Here is a 17,730-nt window from a genome sequence, read left to right as displayed (position 1 = left end):
GCGCAGGAGTCATTTTTTTTTTTGTTAGCCCCTAGCGGCTGGAGACAGCGAACAACGGCACAGTGCGCCACGTTTTTGACGCGCAGCGTCATTACCGCGTTTGCCGTTTTCCGCCGTCGTCCGAGGCCAACCCGTCAGAAAGTAAAAGTCAGTGTTCCGTCTGCCACGGTGCAGAGGGCCCTGACCGGCCCCCACCCTCTCGCAGAAAACGGCGTGGTCGTCGCCCACGTGCGCATGGTACGCGTGTTCCAGTCGGAGCCGCGCTTTGACAAGTCCGCGCGTCGTTGCCCACCGACGAGCAGCCGGCATCCGACGCGCCGGTCTGTTTTTTCTTTCGGGTTTTGTAAATAGCCATTTTGGCTTGTGCACACACGAAACTCAGGAGGTCGTGGCTTTTGTTGGGTAGGTACGGTACCCCGTACACGAACCAGTTCTTCTGGAACCTCAACCCCAGTTTTGTCGAGATATCCCCCAAGAGCTTGAACAGCGGGGACAGCCGCGCGCACCCCATATACTGGTGCGCCAGGTCTTCTCGCGCGCCGCAGAACACGCACCGGTCTGATGCCTCCGGGGTGATCTTATTCTGCCACGCTGCCGAAGGGCAGCGTCCAATGCAGCAGCCTCCACTGCAGGTCCCCGCAGCGTTTGGTGACGGGGGGTCTGTATAGGCGGCCCATTGGGGGGTGGCCGCGCCCGATGGTGCCAGGGCGCTCCTCCACCTGGTGTCTGGGAGCTCCGCCAGCTCCCGGCAGCGCAGCGTCTTCACGCTGCACGCGTACAGCGCTCCTTTCAGCGCGCTCCGAAAGGGCACGCCCTGGCAGCTCCCGAGTTTTAGTATTTTTTCGGAGTCGTCACGCCCGGCGGGGCCGGGTGCAGGTGAGCCGCAGCTCGGGGAAGGAGGGAGGGGGGGCGCCGTCTTCGGGCGCCACGAGCCGCAGCCGCAGCTCCCGCATCGCCCCGAGCGCCGCCCGCAGCAGCTTTTCCCCGGCCAGCACGGTGCGGAGTCCGGCGGCGCCGCTGATGTCGGCCGCGGACCTCCACGCTGGGTGCCGGTCGCGGTCCCGCACCAGGTCTCCCACCGCCCGTATCCCCGCCGAGGTGAAGCGGCGGGCCAGCGTCACTTCCTCCCGGATCGCAGCGAAGCGGCCGTTGATAAACAGCGGCTCGCGCAGAAATTGCTCGAGCGTGCATTCTGGGTCCTCCCCTCTCCCAGGCCAGACTGCGCCACGCGTCCAGGAGGCTTCGGTGGAAAGCCGGCAGCCCCGCGTAGTCGACCCGGGCCAGGTCTAACAGGAAGATTTCCCTCCCGTAACCCAGGCCGCCCCCGGCGCCTCTCAGCAAGGCGAGGGTGGGGTGCCACCCAGGGCAGGGTCTCTCTGCCGTACAGCAGCCGCTGCACGGTCTGCAGCCTGAAGGTCAGGACCCTGGCGTGGATGTCCACCAGGCCCTGGCCGCCCCTCGCCCACCGGCAGTCGGAGGACTCCCGGCCGCAGCCAGTGCTTTCCTTGCCACGTGAAGCGGGTGAGCGAGCGGGCTGCTCCTCCGAGTAACCACTCCGGGGGCTGGAGGGTCTTCGCTCTGTGCCACAGCACCGCGGCCGCCAGATTGTTGCCCACCAGCACCCGCCCCCTGAAGGACATCGCCGGGGCGAAACGCACCCATGCCGCCAACCTGGCCTCGAACCGGTCCCCCAGTTCGGGCCAGTTTCGCTGGGTGACGTCGGGCCCTCCGAGGTGGACGCCCAGGTACCGGACACCGTCGGTCCGCCAGGAGACGCCCCCCGGGAGGAGCACCGGGCACGCTGCTCCCTGCGGCCCCAGGCGCAGAGCCGAGGTCTTTGCCCAGTTTATTCTGGCGCCGGACGCCGCCTCGTAGGTCGCCACCGCCCGGCCCAGCGCAGCCACGTCGTGCGCGTCCGTGGCGACCACGCACAAGTCGTCCCGCGTACGCCGACACCGCGACGACCGCCTCCTCGGGGCCCGGCACCTTGTACCCCCGACAGGGTGAGCTTGAGGCGGCGTACGAGGGGCTCGATGGCCAGGGCGTAGAGGAGGCCCGACAGTGGGCACCCCTGCCTGACCCCACTCGCCACGGGGAGAAGGGGCGCCGAGCTGCTGGTTGGTCTTCAGCAGGCTCGACGCACCCGCGTACAGGAGCCGCACGTGCGCCCTGAAGTCCGGCCCGAACCCGGACGCGGCGAGCATTTTCTCCAGGAAGGGGTGGCCGACCCGGTCAAAGGCCTTCTCCTGGTCGAGGAAGAGGAGGCCCAAGTCCGTGCCGTCCCTCCCCGCCAGCGCCATCATGTCCCTGACCGTGCTTACGTTGTCGTGCAAGCATCGGCCAGGGATGCAGTAGGTCTGCTCGGGTGAAACCAGCTGGCCCACCACCGACTTGAGGCGGTTGGCCAGCGCCTTGGCGAAGATCTTGTAATCGGCGCACAACAGAGAGACCGGCCGCCAGTTTACGATGCGGCGCAGGTCTCCCTTCTTCGGCAGCAGGGTGACGACGGCCCTCCGGCAGCTCTGCGGGAGCACCCCCCTCCGCAGGCTCTCCGCCAGGACCTCCAGCAGGTGCGGCGCGAGGTCGTCCCAGAAGGTGGTGTAAAATTCGGCCGGCAGGCCGTCGATCCCCGGGGCTTTGCCGGGTCGCCAACCCTCTCGCCGCGGTGCGGAGCTCCTCTCCCGTGATGGGGCCCTCCGTTCGCTCGACCTCGGCGTCCGCCAGGGTGGGGCATCCGTCGAGTAGCTCCCGGGCCGCCTCTTCGTCTGTGTCACCTCCTCGGAACAGTGGCGGCGTAGTAGTTCCGCGCGAGCCCGGCGATCTCCTTTTCGGCCGTGACAGTCCGACCCTCCCCGGTCTGCAGGCACGGGATGCTGCGGCTGTTGTTGTTGTTGCCGTCGCTGGACTCGCGGTTCAGGCTGGAAAAAGAATTTGGAGGGGGGAGTCCATGTGGATGAGGTGCTGCATCCGCTGTTGCGCGTACGATCCTGCTGCTTGCCGGTCCGTGACCGCTCTAAATAGCTGCTGCTTCTCCAGCAGCGCCCGGCCTGCCTCGGCGCGAACGTTGCGAGAGGCTCCGAGTTCCGCCTCCAGGAGCAGCAGCTCGTCCCTCAGCCGGCCCGCCGCACTCCCGTTGGCGATGGCGTGCTGGCTCCGGACCTGCATGCACAGTGCCCTCGTCTGCGCCTTCACGTGCTCCCACCACGTCAGGGCGCAGTGTGAGCTCTTTCTGGACGCCACCCACTGAGCCCAGCAGGCCCTGAACGTCCTCCTGAAAGCCGCGTCCTCGATGAAGCCTCAGGTCGAGCTTCCAATACGCGCTGCCGTGCCTCTCCCGAGGGACGTGCAGCCGCACTGTGACCAGGTGGTGATCCGAGAAACCGACTGGGACGATCTTACATTCGCCGGTCCGGCTGACGCTTGCGGTACTGACGTAAAAACGGTCCAACCTGGCGAGGCAGACTCTCCCCCGGTAGTCACAACGGCTCCAGGTTGTACTGCCGCTGCGTCGGCCGGCGTAGTCGCCACGTGTCCAGCAGCCCCTGCCTTCGCACAATGTCGGCCAGCGGCTGCGCGGACTCCGGGTGGGGTTCAGCGCCATTTCGGTCGAGGGCCGGGTCGAGCGTGCAGTTAAAGTCGCCTCCACGAGGGGTCAGCACGTCGCTCGCGTGAGCTGCCTCCAGGGTGTCCCGCAAGGGGCCGGCGAAAAAGAGCCCCCTTTCGTGACTTTTACTTGGCGCGTACGCATTAACGCACACCACCCTGGTGCCATTAATGGTAAAGCGCGCCTCAATCAAGCGTCCTTTCGCTATTTCCTTAAAAACGACGTCCTGAGGGCCAAAGTCCGGGCCGAAGACGAACGCGACCCCTGCCCGGTTCTCCTCGCCGTTGCTAAAGAAAGAACGGCCGCCCAGGAGGTGCTGTCGCCGGGCTTGCAGAGCGTCGTCGAAGTGGGTCTCCTGTAGGAAGGCCACGTCAATCCTGCTCTCCTTCAAGAGGCAGCACACTCGATGCCATCGTTTGTCGCCGCGGCCGCTGTTGCAGTTCAGCGAGGCTACCTTGACCCCCGGTGGTGGCGGTGGTGGTCGTGGTGGTGGTAGCGGTGCCATCGGAGTGTTATGGAGGGGAGTCTAAGGCTTTCCTGACCCCGGTTATCAATTTCCTCAGCCGGTAGATCACCCGCCGGTTGAAACCAAATTTGTCCGGATCTTGTGCCACCAATTGGGCCGTCGTCAAGAAACCTTGCCCGTCGGGGAACGAGTCCGTGACCACGACATTGCGCCGGTTGAAGGCTGCCTCCATGAAGAGGAGGAGGTTTTCGGGCGTGCACACCCCCATCTTCCCCAAGTCCTCCAAGGTGACACCGCAGGCGTCGTCATCGACACCCGACCCCGCCTCTGGCTCTGATCCTGACCCCGACTCCGCCTCTGACGGCTCGTCGCCAAAGTCTTCGTCGACGCGGGCCTCTGCTACCGTCTCCCCCGACACGTGCGGAGCTGGGGTCCCATTCGGCTCGGGCTCAAGTCCCGGGAGAGACCCCCCCTCCTCGGGTTCCTCGGCCATCACCCCGCTGGTCGTCAGGCCGGGCGGAGAGGTGCCCCCGAGCACCACAGCGCCGCCCGACACGTCAGTGGCGCCGGGGGTGCCCGACGGCTCCCCCCCCCCACCCTCCTTCTCCTCGTCCGCCAGGGCGGGTGAGGCCAGGTCCGGGTCCGGGTCTGGTGGTCGGGCCTCCGGGTCGGCCACACCCTGTGCGGCCGATGGGTGCGCCTCGCTGGTGGTGGCGGGTGGCGGTGGTGGCGGTGGTGGTTGTGGTGTCCATAGCCTCCCCTCCCGCCACGCCCGGGCGGCTGACCGCCTCTTCGGCGGCGGCTGCCGTGGCTGCCCTCTCGAGCTGAGCGTTCACGCGCCTGTCCGCTCTCCCCCTCTTCCGTGACCTGACGATGGTGAAACCTTCGTCCTTGCCGCTGTCGCTGTCAGCTGACGTCGTTTCCACGCTCCCGGGCGCGGTGTCAGCGTGGTCGCGCTTCAGCCGCGGCCGTTGCTCCTGCTGGGCCTGCTGCTGCAGCTGCTGCTGCTGCCGCTGCTGCCGCTGCTGCGGCTGCTGCTGCTGCTGCTGCTGCTGCGGCTGCTGCTGCTGCGGCCGCTGCTGCTGCTGCTGCTGCGGCTGCTGCTGCTGCTGCGGCCGCTGCTGCTGCTGCGGCCGCTGCTGCTGCTGCTGCTGCTGCTGCGGCTGCTGCTGCTGCTGCGGCTGCTGCTGCTGCTGCGGCCGCTGTTGCTGCTGCTGCGGCTGCCGCTGTTGCTGCGGCTGTGGCGGCGTCTCGCCTTGCAGCTGCTGGTTCTGCCGCTGTCGTGGAGGCTCCTGCTGCTGCCGCTCCTGCTGCGGCAGCGCCTGTGGCCGCTGCTGCTGCTGCCGCCGCTGCGGCTGCGGCTCCTGCCGCGGTTGCGGCTGCTGCAGCTGCTGCGGCTGCGCCTGGGGCTGCTGCTGCGCCTGCGGCCGCTGCTGCTACGGCTGCTGCTGCTGCTGTTGTTGTTGCTGCTGCTGCTGTTGTTGTTGTTGCGGCCGCCGCGGCTGCGGCACCGGCGCTCGCTGCGTGGCGCTGTCCTGGCCAGGCCACGCCCCTCCCTCCTTTGTCTTGCCTGGGCAGCTCCTCCTCGTGTGGCCAACGCTGCCGCACCCGAAGCAGCGCGGCGCTGCCGTTGACAAATACACGGTGTGTACGCGGCCACCGAGGGTGTGTTTTATGGTCGCATCCAACTCCTTGTTTCCGTCTTTGAGGATCACGAAGGCCTGCCGCTGGCCCGACATAATATGCCTCATCGCCGGGTTTTGTGTCCGCATCGGCAACCAGACGACGCGGGAGACCACCACTCCCCATCGCTGGAGGTCTTTCACCAGGTCGGCGCTCTTGAGGTAGGGCGGCGCGCCGGATATGGTCACTTTCACCGCCGGCGTGGCCAGGGGGGTGCACTGCACAAACAGCCCCCCCTCTCCCCCGACGATGAGCCCCGCTTCTACGATGCGTGCCGCTCCCTCCACCCCGGCCACGTACACCGCGTAGCCGCGGTTCTCCCGCCGGATAACCCGGATGGCCGCCAGGCCGACGTGCTCGGCCACCGCGGCGGCGATGTCGTCGGGCGGGGTCTCCGGGGGAGGGAAGCAGATGAAACCATGCTCATCCGTCAGGGCTTCCAGGTGCTCGTGCTGTGCCATTTCGTTTGTATGGCCACAGCACTGAAGCACGAGCAAAACGAAATAAATAAATAACCCCCAATTTATTAAAGCTGTAAGATGGAGGGAGACGAAGAAAAAGTCCCCTCCCTCCCTCCTGGGGGGGGGGGGAGAGACAGCGAGAGACAAAGAGAGACAGAGAGGGACGACGCACGACAACAAGAGGACTCACACCGCGAGAGGAACACTACGAGAGAAAGAGAGACACGGAGGGAGAGAAGAACACACGCTACACAGACACCGCGAGGTACATAGGGGGGGGGCAGAAGAGAGGGAGACACGGAGGGAGGGGGGGGGCAGGGAGAGACACGGGGGGAGGGAGAGACACGGAGGGAGAGCGACACACAGCGACAAACACCGAGGGGGGACACAGGAAGGGGAGACACACAGAGAGAGAGATACACACAGACAAACACCGAGAGGGACACAGAAGGAGAGGGACACAGAGGGAAGGACGCACAAAGACAAACACCGAGGGGGGGACACAGACAGAGAGAAACACAGAGAGAGAGAGAGACACACAGAGAGAGAGAGAGACACAGAAGGAGAGACACAGAGAGAGAGAGACACACAGAGAGGGAGACACACAGAGAGAGAGACACACAGAGAGGGAGACACAGAGAGACAGACACACAGAGAGGGGAGACACACAGAGAGAGAGACACACAGAGAGAGAGACACACAGAGAGGGAGACACACAGAGAGAGACACAGAGAGAGAGACACCGAGAGAGAGGCCCACAGAGAGAGAGGGGGGGAGGGAGAGAAGCGACCACACCCGGCCCAGGCTGCTCGACCAGCACACCTGGGCGTGGTGCCGTGGGGACGGGGGAAAAACACACAAAACAAATAAAACCCAGCACCACGTGAAGGAAACGGAATACTCACAGTGAGGAAGAGAATGTTGTTGAGCACAACGTTTAAATAAACGAAAGAAAACGGTGGGATAAGCGTCTAAAACGCGTCCACTCTCTCTAGGCTAGGCTCAGGCTCACACCTGAGCCCAGGCCTCCACCCACACCAACGTTGGAGCGGGAGCAGCAGGTGCACACAGCCGCACCCCACGGTGGCGAGAGAGAGAGAGTGATGGCCAGAAACGGTTCGACCTCTTCTCATACCGTGAGCAGGCTGCAGGGGCAAGTGCTGTTAGCGAGCATCTATGTGCGCCACGCCCGGCCGCCTTTGTCTCCCCGAGTGGCGATGTTTTTACGCACGGCAACCAGGTACTATTATGAGGCTAAGTCGACCTAGGGGAGGCCCAGGACCGGTTCAGATAATCGTCACCGGGAGTTGGCCGTGAGCGGGAATCGAACTCGGGTGGCCGGGGGTTCGAAGCGTAGCGTAGCGCTAACCGAAGCGCCACCGCTCCCCACGCACAAGGCAAAGACAAATATCCCCCATGTAGCCTTAGCAGACTGTTGGGGCAAGTGCTGGTACGAACGGCACACGAGGGGGTGGGTGGCCAGAACCACGCCCGTACACACGCACACAGACAAAGACACAACAACAACAACAACCGCCATTCGCAACTGAGTGGCGGTGACGTCACCACGACGCTTGTGCCAGGCCACGTGCACCTTGAGGCTACCACGTGAAGTGTCGAACGCCCGCTGGCAGGAGGTCACGGGGCAGACCCAGCAGGTGCCACGGGTCGACTGACTGAGATGACCACAAAGACACACGCACATAGACACACGCATTAGTAAGAACTCAACAGGGAGTTTGTATTTTTCAGCTCTTTGCCGCTACAGTTCTAATTGTAGAGCGAGAGGGAGATTGTTTACGCATTTTCCGGATGATAAGATACACCAGTTGGTACTGCGTCTTATAATTCGGTAGGCGTGCGTGTGTGTGTGCGTGTGTGTGTGTTTTCATAGGTGTGCGTGTGTGTGTGTGTGTTCATAGGTGTGCGTGTGTGTGTGTGTTCATAGGTGTGCGTGTGTGTGTTCATAGGTGTGCGTGTGTGTGTTTATAGGAGTGTGTGTGTGTTCATAGGTGTGTGTGTGTGTGTGTTCATAGGTGTGTGTGTGTTTATAGGTGTGTGTGTGTGTGTTCATATGTGTTGCGTGTGTGTGTGTTCTAGGTGTGTGTGTGTGTGTGTGTTCATAGGTGTGTGCGTGTGTGTGTTCATAGGTGTGTGTGTGTGTTCATAGGTGTGCGTGTGTGTTCATAGGTGTGCGTGTGTGTGTGTTTATAGGTGTGTGTGTGTGTTCATAGGTGTGCGTGTGTGTTCATAGGTGTGTGTGTGTGTTCATAGGTGTGTGTGTGTTTATAGGTGTGTGTGTGTGTGTGTTCATAGGTGTGCGTGTGTGTTCATAGGTGTGCGTGTGTGTGTGTTTATAGGTGTGTGTGTGTGCTCATAGGTGTGCGTGTGTGTGTGTTTATAGGTGTGTGTGTTCATAGGTGTGTGCGTGTGTGTTCATAGGTGTGTGTGTGTTCATAGGTGTGCGTGTGTGTGTTCATAGGTGTACGTGTGTGTGTTCATAGGTGTACGTGTGTGTGTGTTCATAGGTGTGCGTGAGTGTGTGTTCATAGGTGTGTGTGTGTGTGTTCATAGATGTGCGTGTGTTCATAGGTCCGCGTGTGTGTGTGTGTTCATAGGTGTGTGTGTTCATAGGTATGTGTGTGTTCATAGGTGTGTGTGTGTGTTCATAGGTGTACGTGTGTGTGTTCATAGGTGTGCGTGCGTATGTGTGTGTTCATAGGTGTGTGTGTGTTCATAGGTGTGCGTGAGTGTGTGTTCATAGGTGTGTGTGTGTGTGTTCATAGATGTGCATGTGTGTTCATAGGTCCGCGTGTGTGTGTGTGTGTGTGTTCATAGGTGTGTGTGTTCATAGGTGTGTGTATGTTCATAGGTGTGTGTGTGTTCATAGGTGTACGTGTGTGTGTTCATAGGTGTGCGTGCGTATGTGTGTGTTCATAGGTGTGTGTGTGTTCATAGGTGTGCGTGCGTATGTGTGTGTTCATGTGTGTGTGTGTTCATAGGTGTGCGTGTGTGTGTGTGTTCATAGGTGTGCGTGTGTGTGTGTTCATAGGTGTGCGTGTGTGTGTTCATAGGCATGCCGTGGGGAGCGGTGGCGCAGCGGTTAGCGCTACGCCGCGCTACGAACCCGACAACCCGAGTTCGATTCCCGCTCACGGCCAACACCAGTGACGATTATCTGAACCGGTCCTGGGCCTCCCCTAGGTCGACTCAGCCTCAAATGAGTACCCGGTGCTATGCGTAAAAACATCGCCACTGGGGAGACAAAGGCGGCCGGGCGTGGTGCCGTGCCGGCCTTCATAGGCGCTCGCTAACAGCACTTGCCCCAACAGTCTGTCCAGGCTACACGGGGGATCTTTGTCTGTGTAGACACTGTGTGTGTGTGTGTACACACGGTGAGGCTACACGATGCGTGTGGCCGAGTTCTGTGCGGATTTGATTGTGTGGGGCTCGTCTCGTGATGGTGAGATTACGGCTAAGCCAGTTTCATGTTCTGCATGAAATGTAAATATATCTTGATATCACTGCGTAGCAAACACCGCACCTTTGGCATTCAAGCCAAAACATTGTGGGAATTGCATTGAGACGTAGAATGAAACAAGAAACGATGTCAACTATATTTTATTTTAGCTGGTGATAGTAAGGGACCGCCGAGCTACGTAGCGACGTCCTGGCGATCAGAAATAACGAAGTGGCTCATCATCATCGTCATCATCATCGTCATCATCGTCATCATCATCGTCATCATCGTCATCATCATCGTCATCGTCATCATCGTCATCGCCATCATCGTCATCGTCGTCATCATCGTCATCATCATCGTCATCATCGTCATCATCATCGTCATCATCGTCATCATCATCGTCATCATCATCGTCATCATCGTCATCGTGGGGACATGAATAGCGGCAGCGGAGGACCCGGAGCCAAATCCCACGCGACCACGGGGAGAGAGAGACACGCAAACTCCAAATATACAGCAGCAGGCGTCAGGGCCTGGATCGAACCCACGACCTCTTGTACACCAGGCGAGGTAGTTAACATCTCCTAGCCACCGTGGCGCCATATATCACATTGATCTTCATGTAACAGTAGATGTATCACCGTGGAGGTGGGGATGGTGATGTTGGTGATGATGATGATGAAGGCATGGAGAGACGCAAGCTGGGAATTTACACTGAGAGGCAGAGAGAGATGAACACGCGGATTAGAGAAATCATCACATTGATTTTCATCCAGCAGTGGATGGATCATGGTTCATTGATGATGATGACGATGATATCGATGTTGATGATGATGATGATGACAGAAAGATAATTCGTGACGCGACACATTCCCGTGACGATGATGACGACGATGATGACGACAGAACGATGATTCGTGACGCGACACATTCCTGTGACGATGATGACGACGATGATGACGACAGAAAGATGAATCGTGACGCGACACATTCCCGTGACGATGATGACGACGATGATGACGACAGAAAGATGATTCGTGACGCGGCACATTCCTGTGACGATGATGACGACGATGATGACGACAGAAATATGATTCGTGACGCGGCACATTCCCGTGACGATGATGACGATGATGCTAACGACAATGACGCGTGCTGTCGTGTTGCTGTTGTTGTTGTTGTTGCTGCTCGCAGGACGGTGACGTCACACGCCGCCACCCACGGCGATGATTCGACTCGTCGCCACCGCTCCGAGTTGAGCCCCGCGCACTCGAAGAGCGCGCACCGCCCGCGTCGCTAGCGGTGCCAGGCTAGGTGCACCCTCAAGGCCGCGAGGCCGTGCGACGTCTCGGCTGCTGGCAGGAGGAGGAGGAGGGTCACGCGAAACAGACCCCGCAGGTGCCATGGGTTGAGTGGCCGAGACGAGCGGCTGAAGCACCAACACCTGTGGAGTGCCACCCCCACCCACCCACGCCCGCCCGCCCGCCCGCCCGTCCACAGTGCCAACTCGCCGCGTTTTATCCGCCCGCGGGCTCCCGGCTCGTTGTTGTGAGCGCCGCTGCTCCACCCCCCTCGCCGTTTGCCGGAGGGCGACTTCCCTGCAACTGCCCACACAGACAAAGATCCCCCGTATAGCCTGCAAGGAGCTGTCGGGGCAAGTGCTGTGACGCCCACAACACACAAGGCAAAGATCCCCCGCTTAACCTGCAAGGGGTGTCGGGACAAGTGCTGTGACAACCACAACACACAAGACAAAGATCCCCCGTATAGCCTGCAAGGAGCTGTCGGGGCAAGTGCTGTGACGCCCACAACACACAAGGCAAAGATCCCCCGTATAGCCTGCGAGGAGCTGTCGGGGCAAGTGCTGTGACGCCCACAACACACAAGGCAAAGATCCCCCGTATAGCCTACGAGGGGCTGTCGGGGCAAGTTCTGTGACAACCACAACACACAAGGCAAAGATCCCCTGCTTAGCCTGCAAGGGGGTGTCGGGACAAGTGCTGTGACAACCACAACACACAAGACAAAGATCCCCCGTATAGCCTGCAAGGAGCTGTCGGGACAAGTGCTGTGACGCCCACAACACACAAGACAAAGATCCCCCGTATAGCCTGCAAGGGGCTGTCGGGGCAAGTGCTGTGACACCCACAACACTCAAGACAAAGATCCCCCGTATAGCCTGCAAGGAGCTGTCGGGGCAAGTGCTGTGACGCCCAGGACACACAAGGCAAAGATCCCCCGTATAGCCTGCGAGGGGTGTCGGGACAAGTGCTGTGACACCCACAACACACAAGGCAAAGATCCCCCGTATAGCCTGCAAGGGGCTGTCGGGGCAAGTGCTGTGACGCCCACAACACACAAGACAAAGATCCCCCGTATAGCCTGCAAGGGGCTGTCGGGGCAAGTGCTGTGACACCCACAACACTCAAGACAAAGATCCCCCGTATAGCCTGCAAGGAGCTGTCGGGGCAAGTGCTGTGACGCCCAGGACACACAAGGCAAAGATCCCCCGTATAGCCTGCAAGGGGCTGTCGGGGCAAGTGCTGTGACGCCCACAACACACAAGGCAAAGATCCCCCGTATAGCCTGCAAGGGGCTGTCGGGGCAAGTGCGCGCACACGCACACACACACACACCCCACACCCCCACGATGTTCTACAACTGCTCGGACGTCGACTGCAGCGCTGCCGTCGGCATCGGCGGTGTCGGAGGAGACGGTGGAGTAGGTGGAGTAGGTGGAGGAGGTGGTGGAGGTGGTGGTGGTTACACTCCATCGGTGCGGCAGGAGGTCGAGCATCAGGAGCAGGAGCAGCACCCCTCGGGCTCGCTGGCCACGCAGGTGTCGCTGTCCATCGTGCTCGCCCTGGTCACCCTGGCGACGGCGCTCGCGAACGCCTTCGTCATCGCCACCATCTGGCTGAGCCGCAAGCTTCACTCGCCCGCCAACTACCTCATCGGCTCGCTCGCCTTCACCGACCTCCTGGTCTCCGTGCTCGTCATGCCCCTGTGCATCGTCTACACGGTGAGCGGACGCTGGACCCTTGGGCCGGTGCTATGCGACGTGTGGCTCTCGTCGGACATCACCTTCTGCACGGCCTCCATCCTGCACCTGTGCGTCATCGCGCTCGACCGCTACTGGGCCATCACCGACGCGGTGAACTACGCGGCCCGGCGCACGTGGCGGCGAGCCGGCGCCATGATCGCCGTCGTGTGGGTCATCTCGGTCTCCATCTCGCTGCCGCCGTTCTTCTGGCGCCAGGCGAAGGCCGAGGAGGTGTTCGAGTGCGTCGTGAACACCGACAAGATCCTCTACACGGTCTACTCGGTGTGCGGCGCCTTCTACCTGCCCACGCTGGTGCTCATCCTCCTCTACGGGAAGATCTACCACGCGGCGCGCTCGCGCATCCTCCTGCAGCACCACCAGCACCACCCGCACCACCCGCAGGACCACCACACGCCAGGGCAGCAGCAGCAGCAGTGGCAGCAGCGGCGGCGGCAGCGGCACGATGGTCCGCGCGGCAAAGGCAAGAAGGTGGCCTGGATCGGCAGCTCCCTCGGCAAGAGGCTCGCGTCGGCCAGGTTGCTGGACGTGACGACGTCGCGGCCGTCCGTGCGCTCGGAGGACATGCGGCAGCAGCAGCAGCAGCAGCAGGAGCAGCAGCAGGAGCAGGAGGTCATCAATCATCATGATAACCATCAGCACCACCAGCTGCAAACGCAGGAGGTGCTCAATCATCATGATAACCATCAGCACCACCAGCAGCAGACGCAGCAGATGCAGGAGGTCTTCAATCATCATGATAACCATCAGCACCACCAGCACCACCAGCAGCAAACGCAGGAGGCCCTCAATCATCATGATAACCATCAGCACCACCAGCAGCAGACGTGGCAGATGCAGGTCCTCAATCATCATAACCATCAGCACCACCAGCAGCTGATGCAGGAGGTCCTCAATCATCATAGCCATCAGCACCACCAGCAGCAGACGCAGGAACAGGAGGTCCTCAATCATCATGATAACCATCAGCACCACCAGCAGCAGATGCAGGAGGTCCTCAATCATCATGATAACCATCAGCACCACCAGCAGCAGACGCAGCAGATGCAGGAGGTCTTCAATCATCATGATAACCATCAGCACCACCAGCAGCAGATGCAGGAGGTCCTCAATAATCATGATAACCATCAGCATCACCAGCAGCTGATGCAGGAGGTGCTCAATCATCATGACTATCAGCAGCAGCAGATGGAAGAGGAGGTTATCAATCGCCATCAGCACCACCACCACCACCACCAGCAGCAGATGGAGGAGGAGGTCTTCAATCGCCATCAGCACCACCACCACCACCAGCAGCAGATGGAGGAGGAGGTCTTCAATCACCATGACCATCACAAGCAGCGGCAGCAACTTGACGATGATGGCGGCTACATCCACAGTGGTCAAACATCGGCAGCATTAGCGGCAGCATCGGCATCATCAGCAGCATCGGCATTAGCGGCGGCATCGGCATCATCAGCAGCATCGTCATCATCAGCAGCATCGTCATCATCAGCAGCATCGGCATTAGCGGCGGCATCGGCATCATCAGCAGCATCGGCATTAGTCGCAGCATCGGCATCATCAGCAGCATCGTCATCATCAGCAGCATCGGCATCATCAGCAGCATCGGCATCATCAGCAGCATCGTCATCATCGCCAGCATCGGCATTAGCGGCAGCAGCGGCGGCGTTAGCAGAATCATCATTAGCAGGAGCATCATCGGCATCATCAACAGCAGCTTCGGTATTAGCAGAATCATCAATAGCAGCTGCAGCAACATCGGCATCGGCATCATCAGCAGCATCGCCGGCTTTGACGCAGGACAGCGGCATTGAGGGCTCCCCGGGGGGCCGCAGCCTCGCCTCCTCCTCGTCCGCCTCCTCCTCGTCCGCCTCCTCCTCTTCGTCGCTGCTGCTGCGGTGGTCGTCGTCGTCGCCGAGACGGAAGGGCAGCTCCATGGCCCGCTACCTCCTGGGCCACGGGCACGGCAAGCTGGGAAGACCTCGCCTCGTCGTCGGCGGCGGCGGCGGCGGCGGCGTTGATGGTGAGGGCATCTCCCTCGGCGGTGGTCGTGGCGACGGCGGACGACGCGGCGGCACCAACTCGCGCTCCTCGCCCCTGGCGAGACCCAAGAGGGCCACGTGGGTGACCCGAGACACGACCGGCACCACCACCGCCACCACGAGGCCCGGCAGCGGCGGCAGCGGCGACAGCGTCCGCGTGAACGTGGCCGACGCGCTCTGCGAACGCCGGCGAATCGCGGCGGCTCGCGAGCGCAAGGCCACGACGACCCTCGGGGTCATCCTGGGCGCGTTCATCGTCTGCTGGTTGCCCTTCTTCCTCGCCAGCCTCATCCTGCCCATCTGCCAGCAGCGCTGCTGGTTCGCGCCGGCGCTCTTCGACTTCTTCACGTGGCTCGGCTACCTCAACTCGCTCGTCAACCCCGTGATCTACACGTGGTTCAACGAGGACTTCAAGCAGGCCTTCCAGAAGCTCGTGCGGTGCAAGCAGATCTACTGAGGATCAGGTGCGCCCTGCGTGGGGAGGGGTGGGGAGGAGTGGCGTGAGGCGGGATGGGTCAGGGGCACGGGTTCGGTCCGGTCGAGAGTTGAAACTGTTCAGCTGTCAACTCCTTTCGTTTATCTTCCATCTTAAGCCGGGTAAGGCTACGTAGCGATCACTGGCCAGCGCAAATTGACGGCGGTGGCTTCTCGTCGCCACGTGTGAAATGTGTAGCAGCGGACAAATATGACTCTGAACGCGTGACGTCGATTCGCAATGTGGAGAGGTGGGGGGAGGAAAAAAACCCGGAGTGGCCTCGGGGAACAAAATCCACGCGACCACAGGGAGAGAAAGAGAGAGAGAGACTCAAACTCCAAATATACAGCAGCGGGCATCGTCAGGGTCGGGATCGAACCCACGAACCTCCTGCATACCAGGCGAGGTAGTTAACATCTCCTAGCCACCGTGATGATGATGAGAGAGAGAGACACGCGGACTCCAACTATACAGCAGCAGGTGCCAGGGTCGGGATCGAACCCACGACCTCCTGCATACCAGGCGAGGTAGTTAACATCTCCTAGCTACCGTGATGATGATTATGATGAGAGACACGCGGACTCCAACTATACAGCAGCAGGCGCCAGGGTCGGGATCGAACCCACGAACCTCTTGCACACCAGGCGAGGTAGTTAACATCTCCTGGCCACCGTGATGATGATGATGATGATGAGAGAGAGAAACACGCAAACTACAAATATACAGCAGCAGGCGCCAGGGTCTGGATCGAACCCACGAACCTCCTGCACACCAGGCGAGGTAGTTAACATCTCCTGGCCACCGCGTGGATGACCCGGGCGGTGTGAGACCTCCTGCCGCTGGAGTCCATGGGGCTCGCGTGGATCGTCTTGGCCGCACGTTTGACGCGGCGGTGAGGGTCGAGGAGGAGTTGAGGAGGGGAGGGGGGGTCGAGGAGGGGAGGGGGGGGGGCATCTGCTTGCTGGCCACGACCGGGAGGCCAAGTCTGCTGGTGCGACGTCTTCAGACTCCAGGCAACCCCCCCCCCCACCAACCGCCCCCGGTTGACCTCCCTCTCCTACGTGCAAACAACAACAACACAACAAGAGCACAACAACAGCAGCACAACAACAACCACCACACTCGTTATGCGATGGAGTTGGGCATGCATCTCAATATAGGATCGCAGAACTTGGGCAACTGTTGTTGTTAACGCCGGTTCTGGCTGCTGCCTATCATCTGCTCGTTGTAACAACAACAGCAACAAAACAACAACAACAACAACAACAACACAACAACAACAAATACAATACTCGTTATTAATGGAGTTGGCCATACATTTCAATATAGGATCGCAGAACTTGGGCAACTGTTGTTGTGAACGCCGGTTCTGACTGCTGCCTATAAACCTGCTCGTCTGTGAATCGTTCTCTCACTCTCTCTCCCCGCTCTCCCCTCTCTCCCCTCTCTCCCCTCTCTCCCCGAATCTCTCCCCTCTCTCCCCTCTCTCCCCTCTCCCCGAATCTCTCCCCTCTCTCCCCTCTCTCCCCTCTCTCCCCTCTCTCCCCTCTCCCCGAATCTCTCCCCTCTCTCCCCTCTCTCCCCTCTCTACCCTCTCTCCCCGAATCTCTCTCTCTCTGAGAGCAGTGAAGGGCATCGTGTCCCCGTGACTCGTGCGCGTGTGTCTGAAAATAATGACAATAATCATCGCTCTCGGAATCATTTGCCGACAAGTTGATCTCGATGCAATCTGGCACCGGTTCGCCAGCGACAAAAAAAAACGCCGAGCGTTTCGCCATGTGAGTTGTTACAGTGCCGTGTTACTTTGCGTAACCCTAATGCACTGATTATTGTTGACGATCATGGTGGTGGTGCTGGTGGTGGTGATGGTGATGATGATTCTCACCATACTCTTAGGTTTTTTCGGTAAAGTCACGTAGGTAAAAAATAAAATTCAAAGTTAATAAACGTAATAATGGAAATAAAATAAAATTATAAATCATTATAAATGTGACTTTACCGAAAAAAAACTAAGAGTATGAATCCTTGCAGTCACGAAAGCTTCAAATCGAGGATTCTCACCATCTCATCTATCCGTGATTGTAATCATGATGTTGACGATAGCTGATGATAATGGATCGATCGTCGTCGTCGTCGTCATCGTCGTCGTTCATAATTCCTCGCCGTTGATCGCAATCGATATTGACAATCAGTGTCGGAGCAATCATCGATCACTGATCATGCCTTCGATGATAACGATCGCTTTACACTCAAGCAAGCGCCGAGCCATCGAGTGCTCGCCTCCTGTTTACAGCCGAGAGACGGCGGTGGACATTCGACGTTCCTATGGCAGGGGACGAGTCGTGTAATCCATTGGACAGTCGCCCTCGATCTTCCTCACCGAAAGCGGTGCTCGTTTTATCGACCCTGGAGGGAGAGAGGGACGACGATGATGATGATGATGGGCGAAGTCAATCCCCCCCCACCCTCCCC

General features: G+C 60.0%; 1 protein-coding gene across 1 annotated transcript; it reads left to right on the top strand.

The window, feature by feature from the left end:
- The first annotated feature begins 2,188 nt into the window (after positions 1-2,188).
- Positions 2,189-15,240, top strand: HTR1B (5-hydroxytryptamine receptor 1B). The gene is made up of 5 exons (XM_078618377.1): positions 2,189-2,863; positions 12,517-13,100; positions 13,227-13,266; positions 14,557-14,630; positions 14,907-15,240. Exons 1-5 carry the CDS (start codon positions 2,687-2,689, stop codon positions 15,238-15,240), a joined length of 1,209 nt encoding a protein of 402 aa, XP_078474503.1. The 5' UTR covers positions 2,189-2,686.
- Positions 15,241-17,730: the final 2,490 nt, after the last annotated feature.

This window comes from Lampetra planeri, chromosome 57 (assembly GCF_965212315.1).
Source record: "Lampetra planeri chromosome 57, kcLamPlan1.2.h2, whole genome shotgun sequence".
Classification (NCBI taxonomy): domain Eukaryota; kingdom Metazoa; phylum Chordata; class Hyperoartia; order Petromyzontiformes; family Petromyzontidae; genus Lampetra; species Lampetra planeri.
Note: the sequence above shows the minus strand (reverse complement) of the source record. Positions and strands in the feature narration are given on the sequence as shown.

Excerpts from the sequence above, each read along its gene's own strand:
- HTR1B (XM_078618377.1), top strand. The coding sequence starts at position 2,687 with ATGGGGCCCTCCGTTCGCTCGACCTCGGCGTCCGCCAGGGTGGGGCAT. Across the intron at positions 2,864-12,516 it reads CGACCCTCCCCGGTCTGCAG|GTGTCGCTGTCCATCGTGCT; the intron begins GCACGGGATGCT and ends CTGGCCACGCAG. Across the intron at positions 14,631-14,906 it reads GCCTCCTCCTCTTCGTCGCT|GCCCGGCAGCGGCGGCAGCG; the intron begins GCTGCTGCGGTG and ends CGCCACCACGAG.